The sequence below is a fragment of the Gracilinanus agilis genome, chromosome 4, assembly GCF_016433145.1.
Source record: "Gracilinanus agilis isolate LMUSP501 chromosome 4, AgileGrace, whole genome shotgun sequence".
Taxonomy (NCBI): Eukaryota; Metazoa; Chordata; class Mammalia; order Didelphimorphia; family Didelphidae; genus Gracilinanus; species Gracilinanus agilis.
Genome location: NC_058133.1, coordinates 256,794,054 through 256,808,972, shown reverse-complemented (window position 1 = coordinate 256,808,972; position 14,919 = coordinate 256,794,054). Strand labels below are relative to the sequence as shown.

At 42.4% G+C, this 14,919-nt stretch overlaps 1 protein-coding gene across 1 annotated transcript; it reads right to left on the bottom strand.

Annotated features, from left to right (window-relative positions):
* Window position 1: 1 nt before the first annotated feature.
* On the bottom strand, window positions 2–1,462 carry MCCD1 (mitochondrial coiled-coil domain 1). Its single transcript, XM_044673856.1, has 2 exons — window positions 1,237–1,462; window positions 2–522 (listed from the first exon to the last, which is right to left on the bottom strand). Exons 1-2 carry the CDS (start codon window positions 1,396–1,398, stop codon window positions 337–339), a joined length of 348 nt encoding a protein of 115 aa, XP_044529791.1. The 5' UTR covers window positions 1,399–1,462; the 3' UTR covers window positions 2–336.
* Between the last annotated feature and the right edge of the window lie 13,457 nt (window positions 1,463–14,919).

Genomic DNA, 14,919 nt, shown 5'->3' with positions numbered 1-14,919 from the left:
ATTTGTGAGGGTTTTGTTCCTTTATTTGAGGGGTGGCAGTGGGTGGTATCTTTTCCTCTTCAGCTTTGGGGGTGGAATGGAGGTCACTGGGGACTGGAAAAAGATTATTGTGAAGTTCATCTTACTAGAGACTAGCTTCTCCTTAGTACTTCTTTCTATTCTTAACCCTCCTCAGGAGAGCATTCCTATTTCTAATCTGGTGGTCTCTCTGCTCCAGGAAAGAAGGGAGCAGGATAGGACCTGGGGGTAGGTGGTGGGTGGGTGGGCGGGCGGGTGGGTGCCAAAGGGGTTCTTAGAAATGTTGGCCTGGGTTTAGCCATTGAAGGAAGGGTCCCTTTAAGCATCACCTCCCAGGCTTTCTCGGTGCCGCCTCATTTGCTCCTTGAGCTTCTGGATCTTGAGCACAAGGGCCTGAGCTTCCCATGCCCCTTCTTGCCCCTCCAGCAGGGCTTGGTACAGCTCTAACTGCTGCTCAAGCATCTCTTCTGCCTGGGCCAACTCAGCTCTTCTGTGGCCTGGACCCTGGGGGAGGATGCAGAGGGTTCAGACAAACTTTCTGGGCTATGATGCTCAGTTTACTGGGGAGAAAAACAGCTTCTTCCTCTCCCTCCCCCCCAACCCCTCATAATTATCTTTCTTAGGATTTTAGATACTAAGCATCTGGTTCTAAGACTAAGCTAATCGGTAAGGGCTAGGTGATTGGGATTAAGTTACTTGGCCAGGGTCACACAGCTTAGGAAGGCCTGTGTTCAGATATGAACCCAGGACCTCCCTTCTCCAGGTCTGTGCTCTCAGGAATCCCAGCCTGGCCTCCTGCTATATAGTAGGACAGTGGAAGGGGTAAGTATTGGGGTAGGTATTGGTCTTCTGTCTGGATGAAGGGCCTTGCTGGAAGAAGAAAGAAAAAACTGCACTTCCCCTCTGACGAATAATTAACTCTTAAACCAGGGGGAAATTCCTGTTCAAGGACTTTGTGGACTCTGCTATATGAAAGGGAGAGGAGGTTGGGGGAAGGAGGGTAGCAGTGGAATATGCATGAATATAGGGAGGGGTTTGATCTCTCAGTATTATTGAAGAAAAACTGGAGGGAAAGGACTTGTGAAGAACAGTAAAAGCAGAGTCCTAGGACCAGAAACTGGGAGGGGGCCGGGAGTATTGGATTAAGGCTTCCCTCTTCTCCCCATCTAAAGTAACACCCCACCTCCCCACCCCACCCCATCCCTACCCCGCTCTTACCCTGTTTGGAGGCAGGGTCTTCCTGGTTGTTTCTTCTGTGACTAGCTCCTCTGTAGGTGTCCCAGGACTTTGGGAGTAGGCCCCATGAGAAATATGAGGGACCATGATCCGGGAAGGCAGGAGACGGCAGCAGCGAGAGAGCCAGGGCAAAGGAAGGCCCATGGCAGGCTGGGGCTGGGGAGGGAGTTATGTCCGAACTGCCTTCCAGCTGCCAGGAACTGGCTTCCTCCAGGGCCCCAGCCTCGCTTGGATGCCCCAGCCCTGCCCAGTCCCCCGCCCCTGCCCGCTCCACTGCCTCCTACTCCCTCCCTAGTCTGGCCAGTCCCAGAGTCCATGGACTCCTGCTCATGAGCTACATGTAACCTTTTAATCAACCTGGCAGCACTATTCTCTGGATTGCAGGTGCCAGGATCTCAAACTCTTGTGGTTCACTTCTTTCATCCACCTAGTTATGGTTCACTTTTTTTTTTTTTAACTCATTCTCTTTCTGTTCTCTATCCCTACCATGCCTTCATTCCTGTTTTTCCTTCCCCAAAGCAAGGACCTCAGCCCCTTCTAGTGTAACCCCCAGGCTTATTTCTTATGGTCTCCTCTTGGATTGTCCCACCTTGATTAGGAAGTTTATTGTGCTTAGGCTTTAATTTTCAAGTTCTGGCAAGGTAAAACTGCCCTTATCCCCTCCCAAGTTAGAATGATAAAATTGTTATTCTACTATAAATTGCTCCTTAAGAACTTAAACTGATGAGGCTTTTCCTTCAGCTATTTCTCTCCACTCTCCACTTTTACCTTTTGCTCACAGAGAATCAGAATCCCAGAACTAGGAGGGGCTTCAGGGGTCATCTGGTCACCCCCAACACATCAATTAATATCCTTGACAAGCAGTCAACCCTTCAGTTAACTGAAGACCTAGTGGCTTAGTGACAGGGGTAGGGGGTAAGAACTTCCTGAGGTAACCCATCCCACTTTCTAATTATTTCCTTTATATTTAAGCCTATATGTATATATATCCTTACAATGTCCACCCGCTGCTTTTAGTTCTATTCTTTGGGACCCGAGCAGAACACACACTTCAAATTCTGGAAATGCAGCTATCATGATTCCACCCCCTCCCCTCCCCCCCAACCTTCAGAAGCAGTTAGGTAGCCCAGTGGATGGATTGGGGGAACCATTTGAATTCAGATCCAGTCTCTGATACTTAAAGGCTATATGACCCTGGGCAAGTCATTCAACCTCTGCCTCAGTTTCTTCACCTGTTAAATGGTGATAAAAATAGCACCACATAAATACTAGTTATTCTCAACACTACCTGGCCCTTCAAGTGATCTTTGTAGGTACTCCAGTTTGTTGATGCCTTTCTTAAAATGGAGGGGCCCCCCCTACCCTCAGAACTAAGAATAATACTGTAGATATGATCTCAATTTCTAGCTTCGTACACTGTCTTTTATTAGTGCTAGTCTCTCCCCATCCCCACCCATATGTACCTTTCCTTTTTGCCTCTTGAAGGCTCAGCAAAAGTCCCTGTTATACTACATCTAAGAGCCTATCTTACACAAGTAAGATTTACTGTTTTATATTACTGTAAAATTAACTATTATCTAATTGTTTTGTATATGTTTAAGCTTTGCCTCCTGAGCTGAACTGTCTTCCTTAGGGACAGGGATTATGCCTGATGCTTCTTTGTATCCTTTGTATTGCTGGGCATAAAGGTGCTGGCCTGATAAATACTTATTGGAATGGGGAGAAGACACAAACCTTAATTCAATTACCCCCACCTTCCACTTTCTGGTCCCCAAGCATCTGATTCTGATCTGTACTCGAGCCCTTTCCCCTCCAGCTTTTCCCCAACCATACTGAGGGATCTAGCCCCTCCTTTTACTCATGTATATTCTGTCACTACCTGCCCTCCCCCCTTCATCTTCCTTCATTTAGGGGCATTCTGTCTCAGGTGAATAGTAAGGTCCTAAACCTGAAAAACGGATACTCTGGAATCCAGGTCCACAGCTAGTCTGAAAGAGTCGGTCAGCCTTTCCTATTTCCAGCTCTACCCTTTAGTAAATCCATTGGTGGGGTAGGGGAGGACAGGACAGGACAGGAAGACAGCTCAGTGGCTCATTATATAGAGAACCAGGGCTAGAGAGGAGAGGTCCTGGGTTCAGATTTGTCCATACACTTCCTAGCTGTTTGACTCTGAGCAAGTCACTTAACCCCAATTGCCTTACCCTTGCCACTTGTCTGTCTTAGAATAGATACTAAGTATCAGTTCCAAAATAGAAGGTAAGAGTAAAAAAATAAAATGAAATATAAATCCATTAGCTTTCTGTCATCTATAAATGTGTCTAAATTTCTGTTGAAACTGTTTATATTTTCATCCTGACCTAAATCTTAGCTAACAATTTCCCTCTGTTCTCTCTGTGCTATGAAGTAAGAATTCTTTTTATCTCCTCTAGAAGAAAGAGATCTTTCACTGTTCAGAGGATCCCCCAGTTCAAGGTTATTGTTTTTGGTGAATAAGTTAGTATTGTCTACATCTCAGACTCCTAACCGAGGTTGCTGATGAAAAGAGGGGAAAAAAGCCAACTTGAGAAATAGGGGGGAAATGTTTTATATTTCTCACTTGAGAAGTTGATTTTCTTGTTGTCTCCCGTTTCTGAGGGTAGAGGAGTTCCTAGGAATCCTTGGTCTATGAGAGAGAAACAATGATGGAAGCTCATCTACTTTGTTATGATTCTCTTCCGCCCCCCCTAACTCCTGAATCTCCAGCCCACAGCAATGTGTCCTTTACCCTCACCCTGGAATCTTACTTAAGCCAGGCTCAACACTGGGGAAGTGTCTGATTGTTCCCTGAAAGGTGAAAAGAGAAGTTAAAGCTCATGTTGATGAACATAGTAGGAAAGACTCCAAAACATTAGAAGAGTAGGTGATAGGGGCGGGGTATAGGGAAGCAATATTTATTAAGTGTCTACCATGTGCTAAGAATTTTACAAATATTATCTCATTTGATCTCACAACAACTCTGGGAAATGGGTGCTGTTGTTATCATTATTTTATAGTTGAGGAAACAAAGACAAAAATTAAATGACTTACCCAGGGTCACACATCTAGGAAATGTCTGAGATCACATTTGAAAACAGATCTTCCTAATTCTAGGCCCAGGGATTTCAGGCCCTGGGAGTCTGGGGGAAATTGGTCAGTTTTTGAAAACTGGAAACATAGCCAGGCTGGATTGTCCCCCATAGCAATTATGGCAAACTCCTCACTCTGTTCATGATGAGAATCCCGTTTAGCCCTTGGTGTTACACAAGGCCGGTGTATCAAAACTCATCTCCTGGTGGGACTTCCACATTTGCCCAAATGATAGATCCCATCTCCTCTAGGCTGGATGGCCTCAGCCTCCTGGGGTCCCTGGCGCTCAAAGGTTCTGCATCTTGAAGTCAGATCAGAGTGATATTAGGTGGGGTGGGGCCAAATGCCAGGCACTTGAGGATGAGTTCCTTTCCAGAGACCTCCCAGAGGCTCATACAAAGGGATGGAGACACTGCAGTAGTGAAAGGAAAGGGAAGGTTAAGAGTTGGGGTAATGACTTTGTCTTTAGTTTCTTCCACTCTCCCACTCACCTCCCCCAGTATATTTTGGCTTATGGCCTTCCTACCAATTAAGTCTTCAAGAATCTCTTGACAATGATGAAAATAGTACATGTAAAAAAGTACACGTAAATACACAGAACCCCTTAATACCCTTTTAAAGAATTCCTTAAGTCTCCCTTCCTTTTCTCTAGTTGGGAGTTTTAACTCATCTTCGGGTTCTTCCTGAAAAAGGATTTAGACACGAATCTCATCCCAGGCCCAGGAAGCCTTGGGCAGGAAAGTTCCTGGATTATGGTGCATCCTTACCCCTAGATTCCTGGCCTCCAAACTCGACCTGTAGCAGTCTCTGAAGTGTCTTCCTGCAATCTCTCTGCAGCCAGGCTTGCACTGCTGAAAGTAGGCTGCCTACCACCAGCTGTCTTCTCCTTTCTGGTTCTGGGAGGGATGGTCCCCAGGCCCAGGTTGTTGGTTTGTAAGCAGTGAAGTCCTCACCATCATAGCCATGGTGCCAGAAGCCACTGTCTCCTCCCAGCTCACAGCCATGGGACAGCTGAAGTGTACAGGAGCCAAGCATGTCATTCCCTGCAACCTATACCCTAAAGTCAGTGGTGGGAGGGCAGCACGGGAAGAGAGGGGAAGTGTGTAAGAAAGTGGGTTCTTGGAGCACAAGAATTCCTGGGTCCCATGATGAGGGAAATTCAAATTAGTGGGTTCAGGAAGAGGAGGGGATCTAATCTCTGGGTTGGTATTGAAAGGTAGGAAGATGGATTAGGCCCTATAAGTAAGAGAAGTGCTGACTGTGAGTATGAAACTAAAGGGCTGAGGGAGCAGTGCTCCTGGATCCCTAGGGGGCATGGCAGAGTGATCTGAAGCATGGATCCCTAGCTCACCACTGAGCTTGTTGTAGTCCAAAATGCTCTTCAGACTCCAGTCAATGTCCTGCTCCCGTCTTTTCAGGAATAAGTGTTCCTTGGTCTTAAGCAGCAATACTGTACTCTCCACCTCTGTGCCCTCTTGACTTTTCTGTCATAGCTCATGAAGACCCAACCATTTATGTAACCTGGGACCATGTAAACAGGTTGACCTGGACGGAGTGAGACACTGCAGTGAAGTCATACTGTAGAATGGGAGTTCCTGAGAAATCGAAACACAAGAGTCAGTATCCTTCCCCTAACTCTTGCCCCCAAAGGCCTGGTCTATTGTGAGGTTCTATCCTCCTTATCTCCTCTCTTCCCTTTTCCTCCTTTCATTTTTTCTTTTATTCTCTTTTATCCAACTATTGATTGCCATTTGCTTTCCCATTTCCTGGACTGGTCTTCCTCTCCTCTCCCCTTTTTTCTCTTGATTTCTCTGCATCCTCCATTTTCTCATCTTTTCCTTTATTATTCCTTCTAAACTTCCAAATCCAGTCTTCCTATTTCCTTTCCTTTTTCTCATTAATGGATAGCTAAGTGTTGAAGTGGATACAGCGCAGGCTTTGGAGTCTGGAAGTCTTGACCGAGGTCTAGAGAGGCGAATGAAATTGAGGTTCCACAACTGCTTGAACACATGTAGGGATGAAGACACTAAACGATAACTCTAGTCCAACTATCAATAATATGGAATTAGGTGTTAATCAATGATACACATAAAACCCAGTGGAATTGTGCATCGGCTAAGTGGGGAATCGGGGTTTGGGAGAGAGGGAAAGAACATGAAAAATGTAACTGGAAAAATACTAAAAATTAAAATAGAAAAAAGAAATTGAAGTTCCAAATCCAGAGCTCTTCCCCATCTACCTCATTGACATTTGCTCCCAAATTTTAGGACTCTCATGTTACTCACAGGACTGATCCTTTGAAGGAGATGCTTCTACCACTATGCATACTTATAGCAAGAGGATTCCAGACATCCAAACCAACATCCTTGGAAGATGAGGGTATTCTCTGTGTGCCAGGGTTACTAATTGTATGGAGAGATCATGGAGAACCTATCTGTTCAGTTGGTTGCCCTGTCTGATTCCTGGGGCAAGAGTCCAGTGTCACAGAGGCCATTTTGAGGGAACATCAACAACTATGCAGATTTTGGTAAACAACCAGTCCAAGCCCGATCTATGAAGTGTATTCTTGTGTTTGGAAAACTGTGCTGGGTACTTGGAAATGATCCAGTTTGTATGGCGGAAAGAACTAACTCTAGAGTCCAGGATTCTAATACCTGTGTGTTTTTTTTTTTTTTAAGCTTCCATATTGGTCATTGCTGTAAGAGCAAACTCATACATAATCAAAACCCCAAAATAAAGTCATAAATACCCTGATGTAAAAGTAGTATGTTTCAGTCTGCCTTCATCCAACTCTTAACAATTCTTTCTTTGGAGGTGGATAGCATTCCCCATCATGTCTTTCAGGATTGTCCCAGACCATTGCATTGCTGAGAATAGCTAAGTTTTCACAGTTGATCATCATACAATAATGCTGTTGTTGTGTATAATGTTCTCCCAGTACTGCTTATTTTACTCCACATAACTTCATTCAGATCTTTTCTGCTTTCTCTGAAATTATCCTGCTCATCATTTCTTATAGCATAATAGAATTCCATCACCAACATGTACCAGCCATTCCCCAGTTGAAGTACATCTCTTCAGTTTCCAATTCTTTGCCAAAAAGAGCTGCTATAAATATTTTTGTACAAGTAGGTCCTCCCCCCCCCCCCCTTTTTAAAATCTCTTTGGTATACAGACCTAGTAGTAGTATTACTGGATCAAAAGGCAGGCACAGTTTATAGCCCTTTGGACATAATTCCAAATTGCCCTCCAGAATGGTTGGATCAGTTCCCTGTGTGATTTTTGTTTTCTTTTATTTCAAACTGTTATTTCCCTTCCACTCCCCTTTCCCTCACCACGAGATCTCTTCTTTTTAACAAAGAAAAAAACATTAAAGCAAAGCCAGCTGATGGGGATCCTTTCTTCTACCTTTCTGCTAAGAAGAGGGAAGTGTGTTTCTTACCAGTTCTCTGGTATTGAGATGTGTCACAATTCTTCAGGGTTCAATTATCTTTTAATTACCAAGCATTGGAAGGATACTTGAAGGAACTGAGGATGTTTAACCTGGAGAAGAAAAGACTCAGCTAAGTACCATGATACTGTCTGGAAGTATGTAAAAGATTGACAGATGGAAAAGAAATTCAGTTGTTCTTTGGCTTAATGAAGTAGAACCAGGAGCAAAGGGTAGAAATTGCAAACAGGCAACATCAAAAAGTAAAATGGGGGGGGGGGGGCAGCTGGGTAGCTCAGTGGATTGAGAGTCAGGCCTGGAGACAGGAGGTCCTAGGTTCAAATCCGGCCTCAGACACTTCCCAGCTGTGTGACCCTGGGCAAGTCACTTGACCCCCATTGCCCACCCTTACCACTCTTCCACCAAGGAGCCAATACACAGAAGTTAAGAGTTTAAAAAAAAAAAAAGTTGTCTTGAGCTGTGGAGGCTGAATGGAACTGTCAGGAATGTGAGAGTAAGTATTCCTTTCAGCTATGGTTTGGACTCTAAGGCTTCTGTCCTTCCAAAGTTCAAGGTGTCATTCTGTGTTTTATTATGTCCACACTGAGCTCAGTCCTCTACTACTGCTAACAAGGGATACTTAAGGCAATATAACAAATTGGTGCTTCCCTAGGAAGGGCAGTTAGGTGGTGCAGTAGAGTGCTGGGTCTGGAAGATCTGAGTTCAAATGTAGCCACAAATACTTCCTAGTTGTGTGACCTTGGAGAAGTCACTTCACCCTGTTTGTCTCAGTTTCCTCATCTGTAAAATGAGCTGGAGAAGGAAATAACAAGCCACACCAGTGTCTGTGTCAAGAAAACTTTAGGGGCAGCTAGGTAGCCCAGTGGATTGAGAGTTAGGCCTAGAGATGGGAGGTCCTAGGTTGAAATCCGGCCTCAGATACTTCCCAGCTGTGTGACCCTGAGCAAGTCACTTGACCCCCATTGCCCACCCTTACCACTCTTCCACCTAGGAGCCAATTCACAGAAGTTAAGGGTTTAAAAAAAAGAAAACTTTAAATGTGGTCACAAAGAGTCCAACACAACTGAAATGACTGAACAACAATTATCCTAGGATTTCTACTTAACCTGGAAGTCAAATAAAGCTGACCATCTTGGGGCAATTTGAGAAGAGTTTCTAGATTCAAGAAGAAGCCACTAAAAGAATTCTTTATTAACCAGAAACTTCCAGTATCAAAATGTTTAAGTAGCCAAGTGGTACAGTGCCTAGAGTGCTGGGCCTGGAATCAGAAAGAACTGAATTCAAATCTGGCCTCAGACATTTACTGTCTGTGTGACTCTGGGCAAATCACCTCAATTGTAAGATGGGGATAATAATAGTACCTATCTCCCAGGATTGTTGTAAGAACCAAATGAGATAATATTTGTAAAATGCTTAGCACAGTACTTAGCATATACAAGACATTATATAAATATTATCATCATTATGGTGATAATGTGGGAAAATAAACTGAGATTAGCTATTTGTTAGGGAAAAATAAAACCTTCCAGGATTCTTCTCAGTCTCAATTAGCATGTGATACAATCTCTTCTACCTTCCCTATCACCATGTCAAGTTATTAGACAGGTATCTGCAAATTCTCAGGAGTGATGAATGGAAATTGTACTTAAGATGCAAGTTTGGTAGCCCTCCTTAGCATTCATAGTTTGGGTCCCCAGAGGGTAGCTGCTGCCCACAGTGTGCTGGAGCCAGCTCTTACCAGAGAGATAATTATTAAATTTTCATAGTCAGCATTTACACCTCAGAAACCAACAAATGCTACAAATTGGTGCTTAATTTATTGTTTTAGTGCTATTCTCTCCAGGGACCAAAATGGTAAACATGAGATTGGGTCCCCAAGATGTTGAGTGTAGTAGTACCGACAATGCTGTATTTTGTTCTTGCTATATCTTCAAAGTAAATATCCTTTTCTAAAAGTTAATTAATGTTAAGTAGTTAAATGGAACTGGACCATTAGTACTTCCCTGATAGCAAACGGGAGAAATACAACTGGTAGGGGACCAAGCATGGTATTCCCATTCTCCCAGAGTATCCCTATAATCCCAAGAGGAAGATGTAGCAGATTAGTAAAAGTAAACTCAGAGACTACTCACTACATTGTTAAACTTCTCTAAGTGTGGAATTGGGGTAAATCAAGGATCACTAAGCACTCCTCTTAGAAGGGACTGGAAGCCCATCCCAAGGAACTCTGAGAGACTTCCGTTTGGGAGGGGCCAGTGAAGGAGGGAGTTTGGTGAAAATTCTGAAGATTCTAAACTGCCAAGGGCCAACCCCCAAGGACTCCTGAAAGGACTTTCAAGTCTTCCTCATCTGTAAAATGAGTTGGAGAAGGAAATGGTGAATCACTCTAGTATCTTTGCAAAGAAGCTTCCAGACAGGGTCATAAGGAGTTGGAAACAACTGAACTCATTAAACAACAAACAGTTTTGGAGTGAGTTTGGGGGAGAAGACCACTTTGGCAGCTAGTAAATGATGTATTGAAGTGGAAACTCAAGGGAGAGATATCAGACTAAAGACTATTGCAGTTGGCAAGAGATAATGGGGTATTGTCTATGTAAGTAGAGTAAATAGGTAAAAACAAGATTGGATGACAATTTGGGTATGTGGGTATGTGAGAGAAGTTGAAAATGACACCAAAGTTTCAAGCCTATGTGACCAAGAGCGTGGTAGTACTCTAGGTTGTAATAGGAAAATTTGAAATAGGGGAGCATTTTCTGGGGGGGTAGGGATGGGGGGTGGAGAATAATAAGTTATCTTTCGGGCATGTTAAGTTTGAGATGCCTATGGGGCCACTGGTGAAGCAGGACTAGAGCCTACCCTTAACAACTGTCTTACTTGGTGTTTTATCAGCTTTCATGGGTTCTCTATGCTGAAGATTTCCAAATCTAGGTAACCAACCTTAATAGCTCTCTTTGAACTATAATCCTGCATTATCACCTGCTTTTGGACATCCAACTTGGTGTCCCATAGACATCTCAGACTTATCATGTCCTAAAGAATTCATTTCAAAAGAATACTACCTGTAGCAGCACTAACGAACCCTCTTACATGTGGAGATACTCTGTTCCATATATATATATTTATATATATAATTTATATTTATATATAAGTATTTATATATACATAAAATAAAGGAGAGTCTCTAGACTGTAGAAGACAAACTTCATGGAAGTCCCATTTTTGCCAAGGGCAGGTTCTGTTTCTATTTAACCCATTTATTGATAAACTTTTATTAAGCACCTACTATGTAGCAGGTAATGTGCTAGTGATAAGAAAGACAAAAGAAGTTCTCTCATGGAGCTCACAGGCTAATAGGGGAGACAACATACAAATAATCATGTACAAACAAACATTATAAAGGATAAATTGGAAATGACAAGGAAGGCACTAGAGTTCAGGGAAATTTAAAAAGACTTTTTGTAGAAGGTTGGGATTTTTTTTAATCCTTACCTTCTGTCCCAAAATCACTACTAAGTATTGGTTCTTAGGCAGAAGAGTAGTAAAGGCTAGGCAGCAGGTTTTAAGTGGCTTATCCAAGCTCACATAGCTAGGATGTGACAGACCAGATTTGAACCCAGGACCTCCTGTCTCTAGGCCTGCTTTCAATCAACTGAGCCACCTAGTTGCCCCTGAAGGGTAGTTTTTAACTGGGACCTGAAGGAGATTAAGAAGATAAGGAGAAAGAGCAGGCAAGAGAGAGAGCTAGTGAAAACAAGTAGAGTAGGGAGATGCAATATTTTGCTCAAAGAACTGCAAGAAATCTAGTGTCACTGAATCCAAGGGTTTATTCAGGGAGGCAGAAGTAAAACTTGAAAGATAAGAGGAGTCAAGCCCTAAAGAGGATTTTATATTTGATCCTAAAAGTAATAGGGAACCACTGGAATTTATTAAGTATGGAACTGACATGGTCAGAACTGTGCTTTAGGAAGGTTAGTTTGACAACAGAGTGGAGAATGGATTGGAGTAGGAAGAAGCTTGTGGTTAGTAGATTAACCAACAGCTATTTCAATAGTCTATGCATGAGGCGATGAGCCCCTGAACTTGGGTGGTGGCAGTGTCAGAGGAGAGAACAGGGTGTATGGGAGAGATGTTACAAAGGTAAAACTGACAGGCTTTCATAACAGGCCTTGGGAGTTGAGAAAGAATGAAGTCAAGGATGACACCCAAGTCATGAATCTGGGTGTATGGGAGGATAGTGGTACTTTCAACAATGGGGAGAAGTTAGAGAGGAAAGTTTTTCGGGAAAGGTAATGAGTTCAGTTTTGGACATATGGAGTTTAAGATGGATATGGAGCACCTACTTCGAGATGTCCAATAGGCAGTTTGAGATGCTAGATTGGAAGTCAGAAGAGGTTAGGGTTTAAAAGGTAGATTTGAGAAATGTCAACATAGAGATGAGCATTGAGTTTATGAGATGACCAAGTGAAATAGTATAGAAGGAGCAGAGAAGACCCAGAGCAGAACCCAATGGGTACCCTCTGTTTCAATGTATGAGTTGGATGAAGAGTTCACAAAGGAGACTGAGGAGGAGTTTGATAGGTAGGAAGGGAACCAGGAGAGATTAGTGTCATGAAAACTTAGAGTATCAAGCAGAAGAGGATGATGGATAGTTTCAAAGATGAGAAAGGTCAAGAAGAATGAGAATTGAGAAAAAGCTACTAGATTTGGCAATTGTTAGTAACTTTGGAGAGAACAGTTTCAGTTGAATGATGAGGTCAGAGGCCATAACACTGAGTCAGGCTGATGAAATCTGGTGTGTATTGAAAATGGATAAGAATGATGATGAATTAATGGAATTGATGATAAAACTCTGGCATGTACCCAAGTCAACTAAGAAGAACTCTCTATTACCTAAGAAAAATACTTCATTGCATTCCTGAGTTTAAGAAAAATAATCTTCTCAGGTGCCAGGATTTGGTGAGTGGGTCATTACTGATCCAGTCTTGTGATAGACATAGATTTGGTTTTCTGCCCTATGTTCTCTTTTTGGTCCTCCATCTTTGGTGCTTCTCTCTATAGGGACAAGCAGCTTCCAATCTGACCCAGACTTGTGAGCTAAAAAATGGAGGAAAGGATATTTAAAGTAGAGAGGATGGAGAGAAAGTGAGAAAGCAGATGAGGAGAGGAGAAATGAATGGGCAGGAAAACCCAAATGTCTCCTTGGAGACAGGCTTGGGGGAAGGAGAAGGAAAAGTAAAGGAATTAGAAGAAGAATAGAGAGGATTTGGAGCAATGGATAAAGCACTTGGCCTGGAATCAGGAAGACTTGAGTTCAAATCTAGCCTTAGACATTTCCTAGCTGTGTGACTCGGGTAACTGACTTAACCTCTCTTTGCCTCAGTTTCCTCATCTGTAAAATGAGGACAACAATAGTACCTACTTCCCAGGTTTATTGCAAGGACCAAACAAGATAATAATTGTAAAGTGCTAAGCACTGTGATGTGAGTGATGATGGTGATGGTGAGTGTAGCAGTATTAAAGAGATATTGTGGTAATTAAGACTGTTTAATCACTCCTATTTCCCCCTCATCCTACTATTGATTTGTTACCCAGAGGGATTTTCCAAATAGAAATATTCTTTTTCTACTCTAGAAGTGGTATCAAAGAATCTATGATTTTCTTTATCTTTTTGTAAGCACTCAGCAACCAAAGACAGAGCTTTTGTAACAATGCCTCTTTTCTCTGGAAATGTCTCCCCTTCAGGTGTTTCCTCCCAAACTATATTCCCAACAAGTACAAGGGAGTCCATAGGCTTCACTAGTTTAAGAATTTGTACCTTAGGGCAAGGAGAGGTTATATCCTCACACATGCCTAGACAAAGAGCGTGTGTGTCTGGGTGTGTGTGTGTGTGTGTGTGTGTTTTGGGGGGCAGTTCCTAATCACTGGCTATTCTGTTAAAGGTCTCACTGTCCTGGTTTGAACAGTCACTTAATTTTTAAATTTTTATTTATTTAAAATAGTACTTTTTTTCCCTCCTCAATTACAAGAAAAAAAATTTATTTTAACCTCCGTTTGTTTTTTTAAGTTTGAGCCAAATTCTCACCCTCCCTGAGATGGCAAGCAATCTGATATAGATTTTACATATGTAATAGTGTAAAATATCTTTCCATACTAGTCCATTTGTGAAAGAGCACTTGAACAAACAAAAGAAAGTGAAGAAATAAAGTGAAATATAGTATGTTTTGGACTGCATTCAGTCTCCATCAGTTCTTTCTCTGAAGGCAGATGGCATTTTGCTTCATGAGTCCTTAAGGATTGTCTTGGATCATTATATTGCTAAGAATAGCTAGGTGATTCATAAATGTTTATCATATAATATTGCTATTACTTTATACAGTGGTTCTGCTCACTTTACTTTGCACCAGATCATGTAGGCCTTTCCAGGTTTTTCTGAATTCATTTTCCTCATCATTTCTCAAAGCACAGTAAGTAACATTTTATCACAATCATATACCACAATTTGTTCAGCCATTCCCTAAGTGATGGGCAGCTCTTCAGTTTCCAATTCTTTGCCACCAAAAAAGGGCTGCTTTAAATATTTTTGTATAAGCAGGTCCTTTTCCCTTTTAAAAAATCTCTTTAGGATACAGACCTAGTAGTGGTATTACTGGTTCAAAGGTTATACACAATTTTAAAGCCTTTTGGGCAGTGATGGGCAAACTTTTTAGAGGGGGCCAAAGGAAAGGAAATGCTCCTCTGTCAGTCTGTTTCTAAGGCAACTCTTTTGAAGTTTCATTATATTGTATCCTACTCATTGTATTTGTCGGATTAGGAATAATATTGTGCCACTGGATAGAACATTTCAGGGGGCTGCATCTGGCCCTCTGCCATAGTTTGCCCATCACTGCCTTTGAGGATAGGTCTAGATTGCTCTCCAGAATAGTTGGAACAGTTTATAACTCTATCAACAGTGCATTAGTATTCCCAATCTTGCTACATCCCTTCCAGAATTTATTCTTTTCCTTCTCTGTCATATTAGCCAGTCTGATAGGTGTGAGAGGGTACCTCAGAGATCAACAAGAATTTATAAATATATGGGGACAGTTTGGTAGCTCAGTGTTTATTGAACC